The 27,770-nt window shown below is 37.4% G+C and overlaps 1 protein-coding gene and 1 long non-coding RNA gene across 3 annotated transcripts in view; one reads left to right on the top strand and one right to left on the bottom strand.

The window, feature by feature from the left end:
- Positions 1–17,300, bottom strand: part of LOC118644608 — a 41,779-nt gene extending 24,479 nt beyond the window's left edge. Inside the window, exon 1 of the long non-coding RNA XR_004962383.1 lies at positions 15,487–17,300. This is a non-coding gene — a long non-coding RNA (uncharacterized LOC118644608). The remainder of the gene's footprint in view (positions 1–15,486) is intronic.
- On the top strand, positions 756–26,986 carry LOC105828882 (zinc finger E-box-binding homeobox protein zag-1). Of its 2 annotated transcripts, none has more exons than XM_036283480.1 (9): positions 756–2,750; positions 19,456–19,793; positions 20,943–21,083; positions 21,351–21,648; positions 22,299–22,660; positions 24,421–24,771; positions 24,920–25,249; positions 25,333–25,495; positions 25,888–26,986. In XM_036283480.1, the coding sequence occupies exons 1-9, from the start codon at positions 2,717–2,719 to the stop codon at positions 26,094–26,096; spliced, it is 2,226 nt and encodes a 741-aa protein (XP_036139373.1). In that variant the 5' UTR covers positions 756–2,716; the 3' UTR covers positions 26,097–26,986. The 2 variants fall into 2 exon arrangements, with proteins under 2 accessions (XP_036139373.1, XP_012522898.2); XM_012667444.3 differs by having other exon boundaries at positions 763–2,750; positions 25,903–26,986.
- The last annotated feature ends 784 nt before the right edge of the window (positions 26,987–27,770 follow it).

The following is a 27,770-nucleotide window of genomic DNA, read 5'->3' as shown; positions in this document are numbered from 1 at the left end:
TGACCGAAAACATTCCGTGCGCTCCAACAACATGGAGGGACACGCCATAATTTTTGTTTACGACCACTCCGCTCGGCCAATGTCTCGGGAAGAGCGAGCGGGAAGAGCGGGGCACGGGCGGGCGGTGGCTACGCTCCTAGTCTTGATTGCGGCCGACGCACACGCCGCCGCCGTCGCCGTCGCCGCCGCCGCCGCCGCCGCCGACGTTGACGCAGGGGATCGCGACGCAGGTAGGGGATGTGGCGACGGCACGGCACGGCGGACAAACGGATATACAGCGCACACGCACACGAATATCGCTCGAGGATAACATCTCTCGCTGTCCCAGGAACGTCGGCGAAGCGGGGGAGGGACGGGAAGAGGAGGAGGGGGGAGAACGGCGGGGAGGGGCTGCGCGTCGGTGGTGGATGAAAAGAGAGAGAGAAAGAGAGAGAGAAAGAGAGAGAGAGAGAGAGAGTGCGAGGCGATGGGTGAGCCCGAGGGGTGAGACGCGGCGACACGCACACCGTAGGCGGAGGATGCAGGGGAGAGAGATCTCTCTCATCGGCCGGTAGCCACGAGGGAGCGCGTAGGAAAGCGAGGAGTGGAGGGATACTCCAGCGTGTCCATCGTCGTTTATATCGCCGGCGGGGCGAGAGAGAGAGAGAGAGAGGGAGGGAGAGAGAGAGAGATCCGTTGGAGAGGGGAGACGTTCGGCTCGTTCTCGCGAGGGAGGGAGCGAACGAGCGAGAGAGAGAGAAAGAGAGAGAAGCATGGGGGCGGTGGCTGCTAGCACGGGCTGCTACACGGCCGCCATCACCATCCGCGCGTGTGTCCCATCCTATAGTAAACCTCCGGAGCAGTCCCCGATGTTCCGTCTCCGTGTGTGTTAGTTGGGGAAGCACGGTCGTGCCGTTTTACGCCGGTGCCTCTCTCGTCTCTCGTCGGCACTGCTCTCCCGATCTCCGCTCTCTCTGGCCCTCGGCGCGGCGCGGCGCGGTGAGCAGCTAAGCTTTTAGTTAAACGCGCACCTCGGCAGCCGAGTTTTCTGCCTCTCGTTGTCCGCTCCTCGTTGTTCGCGCGCGATTTGCTATTATGTCTTGACACGACTTACCGTGTCCGCCAGCGGCCGCTCCTGTCCTGTCTCTCTCTCTTTTCCTCACGTCATCGTCTCTCGCGCTTTTTCCTTCCTCACGTCGCATCCGTCTCCCTTATTCCTTTTCTCTTCCATCTCTTCCCTCCCCCCCCCTCACCCCCCTTCCACACTCGCCTGCGTTCCGCGCGCGTGTGTGGTCGCCCACCGTCATTGTCCGCCGCCGTCTTCTCGCGCTCGGAAGAGATCGCGAGATCGTGTGCGACCCTCCTCTCTTCCTCCTGTTTTTCTTTTTTCTCTCTTTCCCTTCCTCTCTCCCGTGTGCGCGACGTCGCGGTGCGGAGGAAGACGGGAAGGCGTCGTCCCCCGAACGGGAAGGTGTCGAAGGTGGCGGAGGAAGTGATGGAGTAGGGAGGGGTGGAAGGTGATAGAAGAGAAGGAGATGGAGGAGGAGAAGAAAGAAGAAGCGTCGAGGCAAGAGGAGTAAGAAAAAAGAGCGCATTCTCGCGCGTGATATTCCCGCGGATATACCCGGAGCACGGAGCACGGCCTCTCCCTTTTCTCTCTCTCTCTCTCTCTCTTTCTCTCCCCCTCTCCCCTTTCCGTCTTTTTTTCGTTTGACTCTCGCTCCCCCTCCCCCTCCACCCTCTCTCACCAATCATTTTGGCGTTTTCGCGCGATCACCGCGAGACATAGGTGCGTGCTCGCGCGAGTGAGCGAGATGATTATTTACAAAGCGTAGTTGGCCGCCGTCGTCGTTCACCGTCCACGCACTCGACACAACGACACACGCCGCCACGAAGGGGAGGAGAGAAGGGAAACGGACTGTGGGCTGATGTCCTCCAACGAAAATCCGTCGTCCGCGCGAATCGCCGTCGAGGAGGTTACCTGGTGGTGACCTGGCCTCGTTCCGCCCAGTCAGCGTCTTTCTCTCTCTCTACCTGCCTGCCTGCCTGCCTGCCTATATATGCCTGCCTCATCTCGTCGCACAGTTCGCGCTAACCGTGAAACTTGGAGAATCTAAAAGAAGACTCGGTTGGAAGCAGCGACGCAACTGGAATTCTTCTCCGTCCCGTGTAAAAGAGCGCGGCGCGCGCGCCTCTCCACGATTACTCCCTTTCCGTCATTGTCCGCGAGGGTTCAGGCAGTGAACGCGCGCGTGTGCCACTCGCCGATGTCCGTTGACGGTGCCGGTGCCGGTTGGGATACGTTGCGCGTCGCCGCCGTCGCCGTCCGGGTCGACGATGAGAAGACGAGCGGCACGTCGTCCTAGTCAGTCCGCGACAGACCGCAGCCGATAGCCGTCGTGGTGGCGAGGACGGATGACCGTGGGAGAACGATAACGCGCGCGGCGAGAAGAGTCCAAGTCGAAAGAGAGGAAATTGCAGCGACATGTTGACGCGCCGCTGTGCCTTAGAACGCCGATGGACAACGAACTCCTCCTCCTCGTCGTCGCCGTCGTGAGGCGAAAACCGAGCTGACACGCCTCGCCCCGCCGGAGAGAGAGCGGACGGACGGAACCTGGCAACCGCGACGTCGAGGAGCCGAGGCCGGAGCTGGAGGAGAAAGAGGAGGCGGAGGAGGAGGAAGAGGAGGAAGAGGAGCCGCCGGAACGTAACCCTCGAGGCACCGGCTTCCGCGAATATGAGCATGACTCTCGTCCGGAATTCGTTCAAAGGTAAGTGAACCCGCGGAAGTCGAGCTCTGACGAGGAGAGCCGATGAAGTCGAGAAAAACTCCGAGTCGATCGCGGGCGACAAATGTTTTCTTTTCTTTCTTTCTTTTTTTTTTCATACTTATTTTCTGCCCGCGATAAAATTGTTCGTTCATTTGCCACTCTGATTCGTCCAGCAAACGTGTTATTCCGGCCCGCAAACGATCACCATTAATATTGGCAGGTATACATACCCGTGTAAAAAGATTTACGTATCGGATGTTTACTAAACATGACAGTCCTTTTCCATGTGTACGCGTCTCTTAACTTGAGTGCGCTTTAACGAAAATATCGAAGAGAGAAACACACAATTTGTAGCGAGATTCTTTTACTTTTAAACGTTGATTGAATAAATGACATGAATAAACATAAAAGGTGTTTTCGAAGCGGACATTAACATTTACATTTCAGCCTTTAACTCTCCAGTTTAAATATCTTGTAAAACTGAGGCACACCTGCGATGACAATCGTGTTTGTCAACCGTGACGAATCTGTCGATTACGAATCGCGGTTGTTAGCGCACAAAATATTGGCGAAATATTGCGAAGTAATGTAAAGGCAATATTCCCAATATTGGTCCAATATTGTGAAGTAGACGCTTCATCTTAATTAGCCAATTTGTCTAAGTGGCAATATTGGTTCAACATTGGCCCAATGTTGAACCAAACAATTTTTTATATTGAACATTAATTGCATTCTAATTTGAAACCGATATTTTTTTACCAATATCGGCGTTACATTGGGAAAACACATTGGCTAATGCATTCCCAATATAACCAACGTTTATCCAATATTAGCCAATGTGTTGTAAAAAATTAAAGCATTAAAGTCCATTTGAAATTAAATAGAGAATGTTTGTAGCTCTCTGAAGCTCAATTTCTCGGTAACTTTAAAATTTAACGTCCCGGTTTAAAAGCTGCCATAGTTTAAACAATGCCTTAATCATGGTAATAAACCTAAAAATCAACTTGTTAAGTGTTTAACTCGGTGTGTTAACGAGAATATTTGAGATTGCTCTCGTTACGCGTTTGTTATCAGCCTGAAAATCAATCAAAGAGTTCGTGGATTAAAGTGAAGCCTAAGGTTTATATTTCTAAATGAAGCGCGCGCGTCAAGATATACCTCGTAGAGAATTCGATCTTCGCGTAGGCGGAGAGATGCATAACTTCGTCATCTGGTTTAAAACTCGATGAGTCTGAGGAAAATTCGCAGAACGCGTGCCGCTGCACGTGCGCGACCTATATATCGCCTGCGTGATATAAGACGGCATTTTAATGGACAAGGCAGCATCTGCGATTGACTCCGCTGTTGACTGTCCACCGTCTCCTGTTTCGCGAAAATCGATACCGGCCCGGCATCGTTCCTAGATATTATCCCCCCACTTGGAAAAATCGTTGTTTCATCTCATCGAGAAAAACCCCGTCCTTGTTTCTCACGAATTTCACACAGTTAAGATAAACAAAAGCAAGTTAAATCTGATAACAGTTCTTGTAACATATAAATATATTATTATATATTTATATATAAACAAGATATAAACGATGATAAACTCTTTTATAATAAATGTAAATAGCGCAGCGAAAAGCTGTTGTAACTAGAAAAACTTTATTATTGAAAGATATTATTATCCTTAATTTTTAACTCTTTTTAGTCAATTGATTGATTTTTTACGTTTTACCTCGGTGGAGCTAAGATTATCTTAAATTTATTATCAAAAACAAAGAAACTCTGCACTGTTTAATAAATTAGAATTTTAACGATATATCCGAAATATCTGTGAAGATGCATACTTTGAGAGAAACTATAGAGTTTTATACGACATCAATAAGTTTTTGTAGTACTGATATATTAAGGTAAAATGAAATTTTCTATCTTTGATATATTTTCCATTTTTTAAAAGGGGAATAGTTTAAGCTATTTCTCCAATGTATATAAAACTCTGAATAGACATAAATTAGTGTAAAAATACACTGCATTATTTGAGTTGATTTATTTACCTTAACGGATTGAAATAAAGTATTTTAATAATTAAGTTAAATTAAAAATATAGAGTTCAATATTTTTAAGAATTGTTTGCCCTTTTTTTATTCTCTAGTTTAATCCATATTTGCGTAACATCGTTGAATTTATTGCTTTCATTTCTTTCGCCTTGTACACATAGAAGACGCATGATCCACCTTGGCCGATTTACTCATTAATGAGTCTTACTATTCTCGCGATACGTCATCAATTTATCTAGACCTTGGTAGGCCCATCGTCACTCATCATTCGTAAGTACGATTAGTCGCATATCACTGATTATGCAAACAAAAATTGATTCTTGACTCCAATGTATTGAACGCCATGATAGTTATTATTAACTGATATTTCTCGTTGATACACATACATGCAAATCAACTTAGATAATTTAGACAATTATTGGCAAAAGAGAAAAGATAAATTGAATGAGATAACGTTTAATTTAAAAAATTTCATTAACTTGTTTTTGTATTTTAATTACTCTTATTTTACAGACATAATATTTCATTCATCAAGTAATTCGCATGTTCAGTGTTCAATTTGATAATTTTATTTTAAAAACATGTTTTTAATTTTTTTTAATTTTATTTACAAATATGCTACAATAGCAAAATAATAAGCTGTTGATATATTATAAATGTTACTTGCACTGAAGAATACTTGAAAATGGAAGTATGTTTTACAATTTGTTTCTACATTGTATCAAAATGTTACATTTTTTGGTTAATTTTTAATATAAAATTTGTGTTATTTTTGAACATGTTTACGTTGTTACATTAGCACAAAAATTTGACTGGACCATTTAGAACACACAATGTTTCATTAAATTCAACACAAATTTTTCAACTGTGTGGTATTTCTTACTGCATTCCATTTAGAAAATTTAATTTTCTAAAGTCATTATTTTTTATTCTGTTAAAAGACTACTAACAGAGATTCCTTTTACAGTGAGATTGTTTCATTTTCTTTAAAACTCGGCTGCTTTTCTGTGAAAGAAAGGCGTAAAATGTAATTTTTTAATGACTAGAAATTTCAATCAAAAAAGTAGTTTAGTATTTCTTCGAAAAAATTGCAAAGAAAATCGGGAATTAAAAATGTATTTATGATCAAGTCAAATTTTTATAATCAATAATTCTTAATCAAATTTTTCATTGTATAAAAAGATTTTTTTTAAAAATCTTTTTCAAGAGCAAGCTTTTTTATTTGCAATCGTTATTTGAAAGTAAATCTATTAAATTTTTAGTTTTTTAAGATTTAAATAATAATTAGAAGAAGGACATATAATCTTCGATAATTTTGTAAAAAGGATGCGTTTAAAGTTTCTATAATATCAATTGTATTTCATATTATAATCCAATACTTTTAGAACATGTGATTCTTTATTAAAAAAAATAAAAAAATAAATAAATAACTGTACATATGGAATGTTCATTTAATTCATTGTCCTTTATACGTTTCAAAAAACTGCCTCAATAGGGTGACGAATTAGAAAATCTTTAAAATTCTATTGCAAGAATAACAAAGAGATGTTAAAAAGAACCTTTATACATTTTCGTAAACAATTTGGATTTCGGCGAGCGTGTCAATCTCGGTTTCCGAAAAGCGGCGGAGCACGTAACTCGAAACTCGCGGAAGGCGCCGAAAATCAATCTCGACGTATTTTCCGTACGTAAACGCACGGAGTGGCGAACGCCCGTATGATATGGCGCGCGGGCGCGGATGTGTGACCGGTGATTACACACCGAGTCAGGTAGCAGCGGAGTCGTGCCCCGTACGAAAATATTTAAGTATTCCTAATATTGGCGCTCGAAAACGCGCCGACTCGTATTTTCGTCTTTACGGGCTACAATGGCGAAACAAAAGTTGCGCGTGCATAGGTAAGTGCCGTTGTTTTTGTGTGGCTGTGCCTCATGCGGCTAAGTTTAGGCAGTTTTTCGTGCACAAATCGCGCCAGAAAAATATATTTAATGTAGAGAAATTTTCGCATTCATGACTCTCGGTATAATGTCTATAAAAATTTTAAAGTTTATTAAAGCGGAGAGTTAATTCTCTCTGAAGGGAAAAGACGAACACTAAAATCATATGGAAGAACGATGTAAATAAATAATAAGCGATAAAAATTATTTCTCTGTTGTATGTTTCGTCTCAAATAAAAGTATTTGCAATATTTACAAACGGTAAGAATTAAAACCGTTACAAGTGCGTCGAGTTTAATTTTCGACGCACACAGATGAAACAGCTTTGAGATTATTTTTGTATGTTTGCAATAACAAAAAGTATAGTGAAATTTCGCTTAATCACAGAGGCGATTGTAAAGAAGTGGTTAATCAGAGATAGCGGTTACATCTTTTGAGAGATTTGATCCAACAGGTTTCTTTGACATTACATAGACAGACAGAGAGAGAGAGAGAGAGAGAGAGAGAGAGAGAGAGAGAGAGAAGATGCTGTTTATGCAGCGCGTGCATCCATGTGCACGAGGAAGCGCATTGTTCTCGCGCAAAAAGATAACCCGTTCATCCCGTGTTTCAGAGTAGGATGAATGGACCAGAAGCTTGGGCATATCTATGCTTTTTTTTGTGACCTTTTGTACTCTTTTATCTCTTCAACTTATATATTATTAGCGCGTTGGTTCAATTCCTTCTGTTTAAAGCGCCAGAACGAGCGATTTTTTTTTCCATGACACACGTAAATGCGAGCGCTATTGTAATTGTATATCCTCGTACAAGGAAACATTCTTTCTTTAATAAAAGAAGAAAGGGACGTGCTAATTTTTGCTACGTGTATCTCGCATCAAGTTGTGCTTTTCTTGGTTTCGGAAACCCAGCAGCACGAGTGGTTTCTGGCACGGCCTGCGTAAAAGATAATGCGCGGCTCACGCGACTGCGAGCAGATAAAGTCGTGCTAGCTCAATATTATCCGATCATTTTTCTCACCAATTGAGAAATGCGTCAATATTTCTCTCGCAGATAACGATTCTGTGACGACGTTTGTATTAGTGTGTGCGATAAACGAGTGGCGTAAACTGCTTTACCTATTTTCGTAGTATACGCGTCTCGTTTTCTTAGCTTTTCTTAGCTTGTTATCAGCATTATAATACATCGATGCGTTAACGAATCATTAATATCGAGATGTACTAATAATTTCCGAACTGTTAGGTGAAAAATATGTTTTTCTATAATCTTGATGATGGTATCTATAATCTTCATTTAATTTCTATAATTATATACTTTTTATAATTATAAGCTTCACTTTTTAATTTTTGAAGCTTTTTTATAAAGTCCTAATATAATGTTGCAAGTTATGTAAATTTAAATGATAAAGTTTCTTTCGTTAAGAGAGGCTACGAAAAAGCGAAACAGAGATAATAATATATCTATAATCTTCATTTAATTTCTAATTATCATTTTTATAATAAGGAGCTTCACTTAATTCCTAATTTTTGAAGCTTCTCTGTAAAGACATACAATGTAATATCGCAAATTATGCGAATTTGAGCGGTGAAGAAGTTTCTTTCGCAAAGAGAGGCTACGAAAAGAAGTAACACATCTGAAATCTTCATAATTATAATCGTCATTACTAAATTTGAACCTTTGAAGCTTCTCTATAAAGAACGTACAGCAACGTTGCAAGTTACGAACGACGACGTTGTAATACTCGAACGATCATCTTCCCCGAGCGGGGAAAATGGAGAGCGCGAGTTGCGGCGAGATCCGATCGAGCTCCGTAAAACGCGATGGTCTCTCTCCCCGCAAGAGACACGTGGCTTCTTCTCGAATCCCCGCCATCTTGCCTTCCTCTCCTTCATTGACGTTACGATACCGCCGTCGGATCGTTCCAGCGGCGGTATACGTTTTATGTTTCCTTCGTTTCTCGCGCTCGCATATACATATAGCCACCCGGCCTGTACATCGGCGGTTGCTCAATAATTTTGATTGGTAGGACAGCGCGGATTACCGCGCGCCGCGCCACGTCGCTCGTTTATGGGAGCGCGTCGAAGTGGTTTTAACGTTCTGGAAGATGGCGGCCGGCCGCCCGCCCGCGCCCTATCAAGCTCAATGACCTCTCCGAGGAATCGTTTACTTCGCACTACCGTGGCAAGCGTCGGTCGGCAGCCAGCGACGCACACGCGACCCAGGGACCTCGTTCGTTCGTTCGTTCGTTCGTTCGTTCATTCGTCCGCCCGTATCTTCGGCGCCGTGCGAATGCGCCTTTACGGCTTAATCCACGTTGTCGGGTGACGTAAGCGCGAGCGAGTGAGCGCGCGCGTCTATCCTCCCCGGCTCTTTAAGGCCCTGCCTACCGATCGTCTTTTTTATCGGCATTCCGTAGACATGGGCGGTCGTCAGAAAACCGGCTGCCATATTAGCCAGCCACAGCTATGCGAGAGCTGTCCTCTTTAATTATCTAACAAAGCCGGATAAAACTGCTGATTACGTTGTCACAGGCTTAGAGATTGATTGTTTAAAATGTATGTAAACGATATATCCGATCGCGAGTAAAATAAACAGATGAAGTAATATCTCCTTAAGCATATAGTTTACGCTTAAGTCAGCGTGTAATTCTAATGATGTCATATCGGCCGCGTCCTCTGCACTGGAATGCGTATTTAAACGAGTAATTGGAAGCTTACGCGGAATCGATGGCATCGAACCATAAATGCATTAGTGTGTTAGAATAAGAAACGACGGAAATTGCGGTTTTCCGTGACGGCCCCAGACAAAACCGCAAGAAAATATTTCGATTCGCACATCGTGCAGCAACGTTAATGGCCACATTATTCAGAGAATCGAACGATTATTACGCGATAATGCGCGATTTATTCCGCGATACTGTTACTTGGAATTATTGATGGAATAAAGTTACCAGTATATTTAGCATAGGTCTTCTAAACGTCATCCCCTTTCTTCTTCGGAATATAAACATTGTGCTATATTAATACTGATAAAACATGATCTGCTAGAAAGTAAAGAAATAAAAACCCATAAGTTTGTCTTCTTTTTTACATAAAATTTACTAAAAATGAATTTTTTAAAAGCGAGAATAAACTTTACATGATTCTTTGCAAGTTACATAGCAAGTTAACAAAAATAGTGAGAATATTATTGATAATATTAAATCATTCTACATGTTTGTAGCTTCCTGAAACTGTGTTGTTTATAAATTTTTCATTCGTATTTTTTTCTCATAATGCAATATGAAACATAAACTCGCCGCGAAGTGTATATAATAGGTTTCCGGTGCATTTCTCTGTTAACTGAGAACAGATTATAAATGTGTGGTTCATTTTTTTTCACACACGCGTAACATAATCTCATTTCAAATAAATTGTTTATTTTTATAAATGTTAATTTTTTATTTTTTATTTTATAAACTGTGTTTAATACACAGAAATATATTTCTTTTCTTAGTTCATGAACTTATTTTATAGTTAATTTCTTCACTAGGCCATCTGAATTCTGCCATTACTGTCTATGTTAATTTTGGGGTCCAGTTTCTCAAAATTCATTTTTTGTTATATATATTGCGAAAACATTGCCGGAAAAATGGGACAATATTATGAAAACTGCTGTAGTATCTGATAAAAGGTATTTTCTAGATTACATTTATGTTTTCAAAGTTTTATTTTTATCCAAAAACAAAGTGGTTCGTCAGTATTGGTGACTTCCTTCCTCTACTTTCATTCCAATGCGCGTTTTGTTCAAACGTATCTCTATCTCTCGTGGAAAAGATAAAAAATTGGTATGTGCAGAAACGATTATTTAATAATACAAACTTCCAATACTGATAAAAACTGACGAGAAGAGACAAACATGGAGAATTTAAAAAACTAAATGGAATTCTTCCTGCATCACAGCCGCAAAGCAATTTTGTTTTACTAATTCATTAATATATACAATTCTTGACATTCTCGACAACAGAAGTACTATATTTGCAAATTTCAGCAGTTTCGATGAAATATCGCCACGTCCGCTTTTCGACTTCACATTTTACTATTACGTTTTCCTCGGTCATTTATGCGCGAAATTTCAGGGACTTCTGCAACAATCGCGTGTCGCGGACTACCCACTCTCGAGGGACAATTGATGCTGCCGTCTGCGCAGATAATCCCAGGAAATGTCGTCTTGCAAATTCGTCCGCGAATAGAATGCTCGCCTGGTGTCTTTACGAGACTTCGTGAAATTAGGTTACGCGTCACGCGCTCCAATAAAGAAAAAAAAAACGGAGGAAACGTACGGTCAATCGGTATTATTGTGACGGTGAATAAACATGACTCAGCGATACTTTTCAGTAAACTAACTGATATACTTGTGTTCAAGTTTTTACATCTCTATGGCGCATCTTGCACACATAATGTTATTATATAATACAGCTAACACATCGAAGTGGATTTTTCTTCAATAAATATCAGAAAAATTCTTTTATTGCAATTTAACAAAATTGCCGAGATAATTTATCAACTATATTCTTCTTAAACTGAATAATCATTTTAATGTCGTTTTATAGATTTTGTTACTGGAGAGTTCTAATGTTATTCTTTGCTTAGTTACGAGTTATTTTATCGGATTAACGAACGAAATTGTCTCGGCAGAGCTTACTTTATGTCGACTCTCACAATTTTCAAAGCTATATACTAATATAACGACCACTAATAACGGCATCGACGCGAGAACGTTATTAATACAGAATATGCATTTCGAGATAATGTCGTTACGCAATGCGGTACTGTAAACGCGAAGTACAGCAAGGGAGAGCTGGCCCTATTAATCTTGTCCTTTTTTTGTTCGTACGCGATTCAAGAAAACGACGCACGACGCCCGGCGTCGCGTCGCCGCGAGTCGCGCGCGGTCTCCCGAGATTGCGCGAGTTGCACGGTATTGCTCGCAATTTGCCGTACGACGACGGTTTCCACATTCCGCTGACGTCATTTGCGGCGCATCTCTTCCTCCCGAGGACGGGAACGTTCGCGCGCGCGGCGAATCGTTCGCGATTTAACGCTCGCGGCGAAGTTAACCCTTGCCCTATGCACAGGGGGAAGCGCGAGGATGGCGAAATTGCGTCGAATATTACGTCATGGCTCGCAAAAGTGTTTACCTTCCATAAAGTGTTTGCCTTATAAGGTATCGACGAGATATACTTGGCAATATCGTGGCGCTTCGCTTCTGAAGCTTACACGCTACTCGCCACTTAATCTTCGTCTTGAATTCGAACGTGATTTTGCGCGACCACTGGATTTTCTCCGTACGAGATTTGCATTGTCGTTTCTCGTTAACATTCGATACGATTACATCAGATGCCATTACGGTATTCATAGGCAGGTCTTATATTTAAGTTATATACTGTCTTAAGATGCCATCAACCAATCACAGAGCCGTATTATAGGGCGTCTTAGGACATTGCTCGAGACGATCTTGAAATAAGATTTGATTACGTTAGGTATACCGGCCTTTGACGTATCTTCTTTCAGATACGCGTGATGTACTCGGAACCGCGAAAAGTTTTCATTTCCACATCGCAAAGGACGAGCGAGTCTCGTTATTTTTACGTAAAGTGAGGAGCGCGCACGCGGATGAATTGCGAGATGACGTTTTGGAATGCACGGTATCGCGTTTCGTTACGCTTCGGGCGCGCAATTAAGAGCATAAGCGACATAGCTCCGCAACGACGACGACGACGACGACGACGGCGGCGGCGGCGGCGGCGGCAGCGTGTGCTTCACGGATCGCGTACATAGGAAGGCAAGAAAGGTCACGGCTCTGACCCGTTTCGACGTCTCTTATCGGCCTCACGGCGAGCAAAGTTCGTCTTCGTGGAACCCGTGTGAGCGCGCGGACGCAATCCGGAGCGATACAGCCAACTTCCCGTTTGCCTCGTAGCTTGATTAACGCTTGAAAACGACCGTTGCCATGTTTTCATATACCGCTTGAAACGCGTTCTTCGCCGAAGAAGAGATTACATCGTTCTGTCATGCCGTATACCGCGCCTATCTCGAATATCAATTTAGGTTTTATTCTTCGAAGCTTAAAAGTAACGCAATAACTGCAATTTAAAATATTGATGCAACTATAAAAATCTACAATTCAAATGGGAAAACATATATGTATATATATGAATGGAAGGAGTTAAAGCTAGATTTAAGTTTACATTCAAGTTTTTTTTGTATATATTTTATGTATATGCGTATAATATGATATGTTATGATGAAAAACGAAACTTTAGTAACTTTAAGGTAATCAAAGTAACCAACTTAAAATTACCAAAATAAAATTTTATATAAAATTCATTTATATAAAAAATAAAAATAAATATTAAAATTATGAAGTTACTCATGAATACCTGGGTCTAATTAAAAATAATTTTATTATTTATAAAAACAAATTTTCTTATAAATGCAATCTAATAAAAAAAAAAAACAATAACAGCCTAGGTATTTGTATTTTAAAAACAAAAACAAAAATAAATAGGTAATAAAATTAAATAACATTACGAAAAAATAATAATTGTATAATTTATGAAAATATAATCAGCAGTTTTTACAGAACTCGAAACACAGTAGATTCGATTGCTTTGAGATAAATTCACTCATTGTATAGAAAGTCTAAATTAAATTCTTAATTAAATGATAACGCTCAAGATAGGGAAGATAATATTATGTCTGTATTTAGAAACTTGCATACCGTTGCCGGGTGTCGTTTCCGATTGCGCAGAGTTACCGTACAACAGTATATTAATTACGGCAGCGTGCAAACTTACGTGCATTGACTTACGACTAGCATTTTCCCAGCAAATGCCGTGTGTACGCGCGTGTACCTATCTACCTACTTACGCGAGATTAATATACCATACTCGGTGTGAGATTCGCACCACATACACCGATGACAAACACGGCTACGAGAAATTCTGCGCACTTGCAGACATTACTGTATGGGTTCTACGAATCTGCCTGAGTATATGATATATATTATAAATCAAATAAGAGATGAATATATAGGTATAATACAGATTTTTCACAAGGTTGTACATTTTATAGCTTTCTTGAATAAATAAAAGTAATATAAAAATCTTATATAAACAAAAATCTAAAAATCAACGAGTAGAAATTTGTTATCATTTTCAGTTTTCATCATTACTTTCGAAATAGTACTTAACTTTTTAATTCATTCTTGTTTGAACTTAATTTGAGAAAAAAATTTTAGACAAGTTTGATAAAAAAATTTATTAAGTTAGAGTCAAGTTCCACGATTTATTAACTCTCTATCATGAGAGCAGATACATCTTTAATATTTTCATTGAAAACAATTTAATTTTTTAATATCAAAATTATAAAATTTTATGAAATTATAATATTCAAGGATATAATTGACAAAGATATTTTAAAATAAATCCTGCTTTAAACAAATTTGTTTAAAAAAATTGTAGTAATTATGGCATAAGATTTGCGTGTCTGCTTTCTGTTCAAATTCACCCAGAATAATATTATTTTTTAATTGACATTAACTTTTCGGAATTATGTGGGATTTTTAATATGAGCACAATTGTCGGTTTAATTATTTGCACACGAGCGATATAAAGGATTTTAATTCGTAATGAATTAAATATTAATTCGTTGCGAATTTAATTCGCGGACGTGGCTGCCAAGTGGTTAAATGTACCGCAATCAACCCGACGTCGGCGTCGGATTAGCTCGTGTGCGGTGCGATGGGAAATCGTACGTGTGGCGGGGAGAGGTTGGAGGGGGAAGGAGGCATTTTAATCCAGCCTCACCGACAATGGGGACACCCGAAAAGTTACCCAGATTCGAACGGCCGTGTGCCGTTTTTTTTTCAGTGACTGGATATGGATGACTGGTTCTATGCATAGGGGATTACTGTACCATCGTTTCTCTGCATTACTTCCTAACACACCTATGTGCAAGAACAATGCTTCTCACTCGGCTTGCTTCCATCTTTCTTCTTTTATTACTTTTCTGTTTTCACGACATGTGTACGACATGTGTTCTAAATCCTAAGCCGAGGTAAGCCAACGTTTCATTTCTACCTGGACGTTGCGAGCAGACAGATTCACACTTTTGCTTGCAGTTAAGAAAATTCAATTTTATTTCTTTAGTTATACACCTTCGAATATTCATCTTCAGATTATATTTTATCCGTGCCGTTTTATTGTGATCGGTTAATCGCGATTATCAAAAGTTTGAAAACGTCAGACATCACAATTGCCGATGCAATTTCAGTGATCGGATGTGGAAAAGTTCTCAAAAATTCTAGACACGTGGAGACCCAAAAGATATCTTCTTTATTTGATATGGATATCGCAAGTGAAGAGAACTCGATCGCGAGTTTTACGACGGAATTCATGACTCTGTCCTGCTGTACAGGGATAGTAATGCAATTGTGTAATTATGGTAATGTTAATGATTCACTATTTATAAAATTTTATAATCTCTATTTTTAGAAAGTCTCATGTTACATATATTAAATGTAAATAAAAGTAAATATATACATTTATATGTATATATTTATTTATTTCGTGATATTTGCTCTTAAGAAATTCCGCGATTTAATTTTCGACATTTTTTTTTCTTTCCGCCACGTGAAACGACGCGTCATTCGACCGACGCGACGCTGGCGTCGGCGTCGGTGAGTATGTAAGGACGCGTTAAACGTATACATGTGTACCTACCTACCTAATAGCGCGGCGCCGGCCGCGAGACATTTGGCAGCGAGACTCATCGCGGTATTTCTTTCTCTCGCGTTTCTCTGGCGTTACGCCCTATCCATGCGATTCGATTGTGTCTATCGCGCACGCGTCTTCTTCTCCAGCGGATATAACGCGCATTCCACAGATGCGTGCGCGAACACCGATGCACGTGCGTCACGGGCCGGGGATTACGCGACTGGCGTGTCGCCGCGGTGACCCGGCCGTTGCGTTATTGGCAATTGGCGAAGGTATAGTCACGATTAACTCCGTGCGCATCTCGCACGTGTAAACCGATACCCACCGCCAGATACGCGCGTAGCTGATTGATCGCCGCCAATCTTGCACGTGCGGTTCCAACTTGGAATCTCAGATATAGCCGGCTCCGTTGTCTCGCTCCGAGCACGCAGCTTTCCGTCATGGTTAGGATATTAATATCTCCGATGACAATGAAATATGCCATGTAAACATGATTTGCAATTTTACACGAATATCTATATGACAAATGTCAAACGATCAATTCTCGATAAGCAATTGTATTTTTATTTGCTCCAATTTAGGTAATCAGTCCTTTTTTGTCTAGCTTGAATTTTTTTACTGTGTGACTTGGAAGAAATTTAGAAAAATTTAGGATTACTTTTCAATACATGGTTGTTTAATTTAAATGTTGAAATCTTTATTTAACCCTTATAATACACACTGGGATCTACAGTATTCCAACAATACCTGTTCTACGTTATCTATAAAATAACCTGAGATATACGGTTTTCTTGGTAAATAAACTTTGCGTTTTAAATGCATTCTAGTATTCTCTAAATTTCCTAGAGTGAAACATTACTCTAAAAGAGTGAAAATCGAACATATCTAAGTTCGATCGATGTTACCGTTATATGGCGCTAAGGCTTGTGCATACAAAAAACCGTTGATGGGTATGAATCAATAGAAAAAAACAAGTGTGTATTGTTAATAAAAATTGAAAATTGAGCTTGTTAAAATTGCGCTTGTGCCCAAAAGACTCTTGTTCGTTGGAAGGGTAATTATAACTGAATTAATCTACATATATTAAATTATTAAACGTTTAATAAAGTCAGTTTGTTATTGAGAGAATTTATCAATTTAATATTTAATTATACTAATTAACCATTTAATTTTTTACAATTAGTAGACTAAACTGTAAAACATATGAACTATTGTATGAACTTTTATTAGATTTTTATTAGATACTACATTTAAAAAACATAAACTTATAATTGAGATATGATCTTTTCAGTTTATTAGAGATTTAGTTTTATATAAATATGAGTTAAGATATAGGATGTTTTAAAAGGATGTATGTATTTACTTACCAACAATTTTTAAATTTTATAGATTGTTCTATTATTACATTAGAGTATTTGTGTAAAATTATTTAAGTTTTGGTTTGTTTTCGATTTCTTTATATAAAATAATATCTTACAGAAACTTATTTGTAAATTTGATAAGTAGCATTACAAATTAAATCAAATTTTTTACATATAATACTAAAACTCGAATAGATATTCTTACATAAAGATTTATTTAGATTCGTTTAATTGTTAAAAACTTATTTATCTAAAATTGCTGCTAAATAAGGTCATTTCTGTTGCATAAATTATTATAAGCTAAATTTTTTGTGACTTTCTTCTTTAGAGTTGATTTTAGAGCTAAAATTTTTATTATTGATTAAGAAGAAAAGAATAAATCTACACAGAAAAAAAGTAATATATCCAATAACATGTAGTTGCGGGCTGCCAACTACATAAAATACTCAATACAATAATATTTGCTGTTAATGCAAACAATGTTGATACTGCAATAGCATATATTACTGTATTGAGTATATCTGTAGTTGGCATCCCGCAACTACATATGTTATTGGATATTTTAACTTTTTTTCAGATAAGAAGTATGTAATTTTTATACTTCGATAACTTTTAGTTAATATTGCAGAGCAAAAACATCATTAAGAACCAATTACGAAATACATTGTCTGCATGAGCTTGCGTGCCAAAAGCACGAGACACGTGATTCTATTTTAAAAGTTTTTGTTCTCCATTGTTAAATCAAAATATATGGAGGATCTATTTTAATATCATTATTTTTCGTAAATAATGTTCCGAATGTAACAGAATCGTGTTATCGACAAATGTTTCCGGAAGAAATCACAGCTTTCTCTATAAGTGCTTCCATTTAATGATCTAGTCGACATACTCTACTAATTGACACAAGTTATTTTATCTTTGTTATTCATTGAGTATCAAGAAAGATAGAATAACATCAATCAAAGTCGACTTGTGTCAATAAATGAAAAGCATCCTACGTAAATTAGGAAAGATTTATAGATGTAACTAAGATTTCAGTCGAAAGGGGCCAAAATTTCGGCTTCTTTTAACAAAAATCTGCTAGTTCCAATTTCTTAAATTTCTTTTTTTTAATCTTTTTATTTTTCCTAGGAAATAAACCAAGGCTCACTGGCGAACAAGTGTTTAACTTTATGTCAAAAATCACATTTATAATTTAATTTATTCTCCCTACCAAAATTTGGGAGGAGAGGATAAAGCATCCCTTCCTGCTCCCTCCATTGCGTACATCCATGGTTAGGCTGATGGTAAAGAATCAGACGTAAGTGTTATAATGAAAGTAGAGTAAGACAGAGAAAAACGTATACACGTATGAGAAATGAGGAAAATCCTTAATTAATTTTTATTTAACTGTACTCTATTGCTATATAGTTTTACTAATCTTTATTCTGCTTTTTTTCTTCTTGTTGGGGAAGGCTTAATAGCAACTTTTGGTTGATGCTTTTCCTTTTGTATGCTATTCTTTGTATTCTATTATTATGTTCCGGTTTTTGTATAATTTTCTGTCCTTAGCAATAGAGTTATTATTATTATTATTATTATTATTATTATTATATAAATTTTGATGCTATAATCTCAAGCTTAAGAATAAGTTATGATAACATCAAAATAAAATAAAATTGTGACTCTAAAAATAAACTTTCATAATAATCATTTTAAAATTATTTTACTTCATTTTAATACCGTGATATTTTTTATTCTGTCTTAGAAAGATGTGAAAAGTTGATTGTATTTTTTGGACTCTTCGAGTTGATTGGATTTTACTGTTATACAATGTTACGAATAAACAGTGAAGCCTATCTTTGTCCCTTTGTAGCGTCAAAACTCGGCGTATAAGATGTACTGCGCTTCCATTTCCGATTAAAACTGAATGGAATCTGCCAGATTTTCATCTCCGTAAAACACCGAAAATGTATTGTAAAATGCAAATTGAATCAATCGAGTTTCATTCGGTAATTAAGACTGGTGAAGTTTAAATAATCCCAATTTACGATGTCGAAGAAGATACGAAAATACTCCGCTTTATTACACACCGACTGCTTCCGTGTGTGCGAGTAAACATCACATTTCGTATTTACTCGTATAACATCCTGTACTTATCCCCCGACAACTGAATTCTCCGAAATTACATTTGTTTTTTTATCTGCATTGTTATTACGAGATTCGCATTATCAAAGGCATTTCCTTTCGTACGCGTCAGTTGCAACACCGGCGATTGTAGAATTCATTCAGTGCAACAATAAGTTACAACTCCTTAAAAAAAAAAAAAAAACTGTTAATCTGAATATAGAAAACCCAAGTTACGTTTAATTTTCTTGAATTCCAAATATGAAAATCTTAGATTCTCGATAGTGAACCGATGATTTCGGACACGACAGAGATCGATAGTGAGAATGACTGAAAACATCGCACACGCGTATATACACGTGATGAAGATGGTTTTCCGGTACCCAAATACGTGTGCACACGTGTGGGGTGTGCGTGCGTGCGTGCGTGTGTGTGTGTGTTACGCGCGATGGCGCGCTGCCACGGCGCTGAGGTGAGATGTAAAAACCGTGCCACGTGTGCGCGTGTTACAGGCCGTAGCGAGGACGACGCAGGTGTCGTGGATACGGAGGTGGGCGGAGGTTGTGGCGCGGGTGGTGCGCCAACCGCAGGAGGTGGAAGTGTTGCCGGTTGCGATGGAGGTGGTGGCGTCGGCAGCGGCGGTACGTGCGGGGGGGTGGGCGGTGGTGGCGACGGCGAGGGCGGATCATCCGCGAAGCAGCAGCAGCAGCAGCAGCAGGGTGGCGAAAGGTGCCCTCAGTGCGGCATCCACTGTCGGGACGTCCGTGTCCTGCAGCTTCACCTCGAGGACACGCACAAAACGTCCTGTACCATCGACAAGCACGATCTCAACGCCCAGTTCTCCCAAGTGGTGAGTGATCGCGATGACCTGTCAAGGACACCCACAGCCGCCGCCCGCGGGGAAGGGTGCTCGTTGTTCGTCCGCGTCCCGCGCGCGGACTTATCGATTATATCCCCGCAAAAGCGGCAGTCAGCTTTCCAGAGTTGAGGGCCACCGCCGTTTTTGTCCCTCTTCGCACGCGATTTTCCGCGAGTGGAAGGGGGACACGAATGTCCGGAGTAGGGATAAATTATCCCGTTTTATTTTCCAAATTATTAGTTTTTTTTTTATAACAAGCGTTGGATATGAATAAGCAACGCATAAAGTTATGAATGGCAGTGTAAAGTAGAAAGTAATATTCAGTTTACAATTTATTAAGTAATTAAAAAAATAAATAATATGGTTTTTATACATATAATTAATCTCATGATATTTTGCGGGGAGACAATCATATGTCTCTTATATTTTTTCCTGTTTCACATTTTTGCTTTCTTTTTTGAATTTATATTCAATTTATATGATTTCGCGCGCAATTACGCGACTCTTTTTTTGTAGCAAAATATTATCTGCAATTGCTCAAATTGAATTTTGAATATGGATGTCTTCTAGTCAATTCCATTTATATCAAGAATACCTTTAATTTGAAACAAAATATCGACATATTGCAAAATACAATGGAATATATTAGACATAATACACATGCAATTAATGCGATTAAAATAAATACTTATTTTGACATATTTTTATTAGATCAACCAGTAAATTCAAAAAATGATTTCTCTTTTGGGAAAATAAGTAGATAATATCGACTGATTTTGTTACTAGTTGTTTTAACATAGTTTTCAAAGAAAAATTTCGATATGACTGCAATGTGTTCTTAAAGTATTAATTAGTAAAATATTAACTTTGAGACATAATTGTGTACAGTAACTCACGCAATTGATGAAATGACCTCGCCGAACACAGCATTTTAATAACATAAACAAATAAATACTATAATATCGCCAACATATCTTTACTTATGAATTTTTACAACAAATTAATATTAATAATTTGATTTGATCAGTTTCGTGGGTTTATCTCGTTTGATTAATTTTCTCGTTTATCGTTTATCTCGTTTGATTAATTTTCTTGTTCATCGTTTATCTCGTTTGATTAATTTTCTCAATAATTTGACAGTCCTGTAAGGTGTGTAGTAAGACCTTTGCCAACGTCTACCGACTGCAGAGGCACATGATTAGCCATGATGAAAGTGCTGTTCTACGAAAGTTTAAATGTCCTCACTGCGAGAAGGCCTTCAAGTTTAAGCATCACCTTAAGGTATCTTATTATTATAAATAGATTAATGATAAAAGCATGTAATATTATTTTCTATCTTTTTTACTTCTCATGTTTTTTATATTACATTTCGCATTTATATTACATTCTATATATCTTTATCAGCGGTATTAACGATTTTAATTATAATTCAGTATCCATTATTATTTTACTTTGAGTTTATTTCTTTTTACACGTGTTACATATGAGAGAGAAAGAGAGAGAGAGAGAGAGAGAATAATTTAAATGCGCCTTCCGTACTTTTCGTAGGAACACCTGCGAATTCACAGCGGTGAAAAGCCATTCCAATGTAACAATTGCGGCAAGCGTTTCTCTCATTCTGGATCGTATTCGAGCCACATGACGGCGAAGAAGTGCTTGATAATGAATCTGAAAAAGTCGAGGCAGAATACTATAAGCAATGTCGATCGAGGGCAGAAAAAGATGCATCAGGCGTTATCGGGACGACGTGACGTCGATCTGCTGACGGCCAACAATAATACATTTTTGCCGATCCTGCCGAAGTTGTCACCTTCGGAATATCAGGAGATACAAAGAGAGGGAACAGGTAATTTTATTAATATAATCAATTTCTTTTTAAAATTACTATATTTGTATACGTATATATTATATCTTTACTATTCCTTTATCTATGAACTCGATAGATGATTTTGAGTAGGTAGATTTTCTGTAATGAAATGAAAATTACGAAGCAGTGATGAATTTTTATATTTGTGTCTCAGATCTTCTGTATTAGTGACAGATTTTTGAAATTATAAAAATAAAAATATAAAAATGCCAAGGCTATAATAACTTTTACATGAAAAAAAAAAATGTTTAAAATTGACCTATTAAATTGTCAGAGATTTGCGCGCTCAAATATAGCACATGAAGATAATATATAATTAATTTCGAAGATGGGATTGATGTATAAAAACATCTTTACTACTGTGTTATGTCTGAGCAAATTTTGTACAATTTGATCAGTCAATATTTTTTCAAAAATTGTTTTTATATAGCATGCTTTTTTCAAGAAACGTTTTTGGTAGGATGTTTTCTGATTGTCTTTAAGGTATTGGTCTTGAAGGTCTATTGTATGAATTACAGTCTCGCTATTCTTATTAAATATTAGAATTTTAATCTTAAATAATTTTAAGTGTTTACCAAGTGTTAGCAACAATTATCGCAATTCTTAAGCTTAAATTGTTTGATATTTAGGTATTTATGACATGCCAACTCTGCTGCCTCACATGATGGGATTCGGAAATTACTTCCTGCAGTCTTCGATAAGTAAGCTGCTGAACCAATGGCACGCTAAGCGTACCTTCGATCACATTACCGAGCAATTTGAGACGCATCGGGAAGTGATGAGTCCATCGACAGCGGACTCAGAGGGAACGGAGGGCACTGAGGGCAAGGAGTCTCCCGCGCCAGTAGACCCGTTGCAGGGCCTCGATGCGGTCCGACGAATACTGGAGACTGTAAACACATCCGTGACGAAGCAGCTGCTTGAAGCGAATGTACGGAAGCTATCCACGTCTCCGGCCACTATGAAACGAGAGTTGGAAGAGGATTACCAGGTATGTAACGAGAGATTTAGCGATAATTTTTTTTATTTATAATTTAATCTGAGAAAGAAAGGTTTGCGACAACTAATTTGTTATTAATAGCAAATAGAGCGATAACAAGAGTTAAAAAAAACTCTGAAAGTAAAATGACAAAGAATAAGTACAATTTACTATATAAGATATTTATTTTATCTGTTACCAGCTTTTTTGTTGCAAAAACATTTAAAATTATGAAAAATAGCAATAGCCAGTAGCTATAACCAGAATTAGGATTATTAAAAATATTGAAAATAAAAAAATTTATTTTGAAAAAAATTATTTTTAGTCGAGAAAATTGCATAGTTTTTTTAGTGTAAAATTTTGCATTTTTGTATCGAGAAAATTTTAATTCAGTCGAAAACTATACATCTACTGAATACATTCAAAATTTCAAGTGGTTTCAATCATCCGTTCAAAAAAGTATTATTAAGTATGTCTATCAGTTTGAAAAACGTTTTGAGAAAAACGCATTTAAAGTTTTACGTACATATTTTTAGTATATATAATTGTATAGATTAGTATATATAATAGTATATATATAATTTGAAATTTATGATACTTACAGCTAATTAACTATTTCAGGGCCCCAAACAAAACATTTTCTTAAAATAAAAAAAACCTCGTTTAAAGCCTGAGACCCGATTCTTGAACTCGTACAAAAAAATTTCGCATACAATAGTAACGCTTCCACCGATTGATATATGATTTGAAGTTGTCTATGAATTATGCGAATCTCTTTCGACGTTTCCTTGTGTTTTCTTTCAGCGTTCTGCAATTACTTGTCGTCTTTTTTATCCGCGAAATGTTTGGTTACTGAACCAATAACAACTTCCATTGTTTCGAAAACTTTCCAAATTGCATAATGTCCTTCATTGAATATTCCAACTGAAAGATAATTAGCAATTTCAATTGTTTTCAAGCCGCAGCGTAAATATTTTGGAACAAATTCACAGCAGAAGTAGTTACAACAATTTTAAATTCTAATCTCTTGCTTCTTTTTCTTTGAATTTGCTTCCTTGAATGTGATATCTTTCTTACAGTTTCTGTAAATTACTAAACTCTGATTGTCGAAAAAACGAAGAAAAAGTATTCTGCTCGCTAAGCGCGCTAATTCCTGTACGTGACAAGGTTTTGAGACCTGTATACATATATGAATTCCAAATACTTATAAAGATACAGTTCTCAAAACCTCACTACGCACGGGAATTAGCGCGCTCAGCGAGCAGAATACTTTTTCTTTGTTTTTTTCGACAGAGTTTAGTAATTTACAAAAACTGTAAAAAAAATGTCACATTCAAGGAAGAAAATTCAAAGAAAAAGAAGCAAGAGATTAAAATTTAAAATTGTTGTAACTACTTCTGCTGTGAAGAAATTAAACTTTAAGAAAATGCAATAAAAAAGTTGATTTTCTAAACTTTACTCTAGAGAGTTCCCTTAATAATGAGAATCTTAGAATAATTTTTCTCGTGTTAAAATAAAAAAATTAAATTAAAAATTGTTAACATATACACAATACAATAAATATACAATTAATTTACTCTAATTTTTTAGAATTAGAATAAATAGATCTTTTTAATTAATCACGAGTTATAATATGTTTATTTAAAATTTTAGATTTTAGAGAGAATTTTTAATGAAATAAAAATATATTGAGATCAAAGAACAAATAACTGAATTTTTCTACGTCGCGTAAGATACATATTTTTGTTTGTGAGCTGAAATCCTGTTTATAGGATCAAGATAGCGAAATGTCTAGTGAAATGACGCATTGTCCGGACTGGAGCGGAGCGGACCAATACGACTCGCAAAGTGAAGGTTTAGCCGCAAAGCTTGAGAATGTCAATCAACCGACATCGAGATCAGCCAAGAGAAAAGCAGAGGACAGTTCCGAAGCAGATTCGGAAGATGAAGATGAGGGCAACCAACCTCACAATGACAACGGTAAAAGAGTCAGAGCTAGGTCGCTCATAGACGATGAACAGCTTGCTGTTCTGAAAGGTTATTACGCCATCAATCCACGACCTAAGAAGGAAGAGATCATAATGATTGCCGATTACATCCATTTTCCTACTCGTGTCGTACAGGTACGCCCAACAAAGACAGATTGTCTGTCTAAATTGAAAAAATTAAACTGAAAACTGTTAGAATATACCCCCGTTACATCAAACAACTATTATTTAATAGATTTATGATAATTAATTATTTATTACATATTAAATGATTATTTTACAGGTTTGGTTTCAAAATTCTCGTGCCAGGGATCGAAGGGAATCGAAGATGCCACCAGCCTTAGTTCCTCTAACACCTCCAGTAAATCCACCTATTACTGAACAGCCCTTGGATTTGTCGAAGAAAGAAGCAGTTGTTATATTGGCGACCAAAGAAAATGATACAGCGAATAGAAACACCTCGTCTCCGGGCGAACGGAAGGATAATACTGCAACTCTAGCTGTCGACAATGATGATCTCGAGGATTTGCCTTTGGTCATAGACGAAGAGACTCCCGCTACTGATCCTGTTGAGAATAAGCGTACACCTCCCAGTGGAGAGATAATTACAAAGGTAATAATAAAAAGTAAGATTAGTAATAGATTTAAAGTTTTTATAAATGAATGTATAAGAATTACATCGTGGTTTTTTTTAAGAATCAAAATCAAGCGAACGTAAAGGGCGAGAGCGAAGCTGCATTACAATCGGAAATAACACCTACGGCAACAGAAAATGAGCAGGGTCTTTATTTCTGTGATCGGTGTGAGAAAACATTTTCGAAACATAGTTCCCTCACGAGACACAAGTATGAACATTCCGGTAAGTATATTGTATGTGGAAGCTTTTATACAACAAGAATTATTATCCAAGTTATAAATTTAAAATAAGGTACTTTATTATTAAGATAAATAATTTTTTTGTAGAAACCAAAGTCTTCCTTTACAAGCTTCTTTATATTCAGTTCAAATTGCATTTAAATAAGATATACAATTGTAGTTTAATCAACATATATTTGAAAATGTAACAAAAATTAACTAAGAGATTAACTTTTTTATTTACAACTATTTATATGGAAACCTTATAAATTAGAATATCGATATTTTCTTATCTTTTTTTATCCAAACTAATCAAGAAATTTTAATATAGCAAGGAGTTTTTGTTTGGAACTATCGTATTAAAAAATAATTATTATGAGCAAAAACAGAGATTAGTAAATGTGTTTTCAGGGCAAAGGCCCTACAAATGTGTGGAGTGTCCAAGAGCGTTCAAGCACAAGCATCATCTGACTGAACACAAGCGGCTGCACAGCGGCGAAAAGCCCTTCCAGTGCTCCAAGTGCCTCAAGCGCTTCTCTCACTCCGGCTCCTACAGCCAACACATGAATCACCGTTATTCTTATTGCAAGCCCTACAGAGAATAGGAATACTCCGTCTGTTCATTTGAGGCTCGTTCGCTTATCTAGATTAGATCTTTTCCCATAAACTTATATTAATAGGTCATGCACTCCCGTTGGAGGCAAGAAATCAGAATTAGTAAAACAGAACAACAGAAAGTCAGATGCTTTCTTTGTTCGATCGTGAAATTAGTGGGGAGAGAAAGAAAGAGGGGAAGCGATTGCTTTTTTTGCTCTTAAAAAGAGATACGCATTATCCTCTCTTTCTCCAACTCTCATTCTTATGAATTACCATTTACCTCATACTTCTTTACTAACAACTTTCAATTCTCTAATCAATCTTATAAAACCGCTATGTGGTGAAGGTCAAGATTGACTGTCGAATCCGCCAACGAATTAACTATTCGAACACATGGAGACTCACATTATTTCACTTTTAGTCTAATGTTTTCTTACATTATTCCTTCTCAATACATTGTGTGACAGAGCACATGTGACACATGTATATCTCTATCCTTCAATGTTTACTGCCAACTATTACATAAAAATACACAATTTTCTAAATAACCAAATCTGTTAAAAATAGATTTTGAAAAATGTCTGCTATAAATTTTAGTAGAATGTCAACAGAAAACGAGCAAAATCATCATTTGATTCTTTTTTCTTATGTCTTCTGTTTTCTTTAACTATTCATTCCTCTCTCTCGTCTCTTGCTATTCTTCTTAATTCTTTCTACAAATCTTCCTTTATTTCTCTAATTAAGGGGATGCTGGAGTTGTCTGTTTTACCAACAAAAAGATAGTAATTTTTGTTTAACAATATCTTTTTATTTCTTTTATAGATTTGGAAATCCTTTTCCAGAATAAAAGAATACGCATTGTTATCAGTCTGTGGAGTGGAATTTCCTCCAAAAACGAGAAAAAATTGTTAATTTGCTGTCACATCATAACAATGTTTGCTTAATATAAAAGATCTACAGTTTGTACCTACGAAATTCGTATTCACAGACTAGTAGACGACGAGAACAAACAGTGTCGAGTTTCGAAAATTAGATTTTAGTACCTAATTGAGACGAAATTGTGAAACGAAAATTTAGATTATATTATACGCGTAAAAAGTCGATAAGTAGAGCAATAAAAAAAAAATTTTTTTGTTCTCGATATAAAATCCAATTCACAGATGGATATTAATATGTGTACTTTAATTCTGGAAAAGAATTTCCAAATTTATAAAAGAGATATATACGAAATCTCATTAGTGATGTGCATGAATGACTCTACATTATCGACCTCGATCAAGTTTGAGAGGCAGTCGAGCATCGCCTTAATTGTGATAGTGTTTGAAAAAATTTATAAATTAAAAAAAAATTTTATAATTTCACAATATGAAAGATTCTAAAAAATATTATAAAGTATGAAAATTTTATTTACTAAGAATTTATTATATATTATATACAATACGTTAATTTATATTTATTTCTTGATTTTCTTTTTAATTATTTATCTCTTCCTGTTGTGATTCATACTGTATATTAGGTACAGAGTGAAATCAGCTTTATTTCCCACCTTTATTCTCGTCATCCTATCTTAGTCGCAGTATGTCGCAGTATTCTGCTAGAATTTGTTAACATACTGCTAGTATGCTACTCACATTTTACTTATTGAAATATATTCTAAGTAGTTACGAAATTACAGATTTTGC

This window comes from Monomorium pharaonis, chromosome 2 (assembly GCF_013373865.1).
Source record: "Monomorium pharaonis isolate MP-MQ-018 chromosome 2, ASM1337386v2, whole genome shotgun sequence".
NCBI classification, from domain to species: domain Eukaryota; kingdom Metazoa; phylum Arthropoda; class Insecta; order Hymenoptera; family Formicidae; genus Monomorium; species Monomorium pharaonis.
The sequence above is the reverse complement of the archived record's forward strand: the minus strand, read 5'-3'. Positions and strand labels throughout refer to the sequence as shown.

Coding starts and splice junctions, on each gene's coding strand:
- LOC105828882 (XM_036283480.1), top strand. CDS start 2,717: ATGAGCATGACTCTCGTCCGGAATTCGTTCAAAG. Junction 2,751..19,455: donor CGTCCGGAATTCGTTCAAAG/GTAAGTGAACCC, acceptor CGCGTGTTACAG/GCCGTAGCGAGGACGACGCA. Junction 25,250..25,332: donor GTGGAGAGATAATTACAAAG/GTAATAATAAAA, acceptor GTTTTTTTTAAG/AATCAAAATCAAGCGAACGT.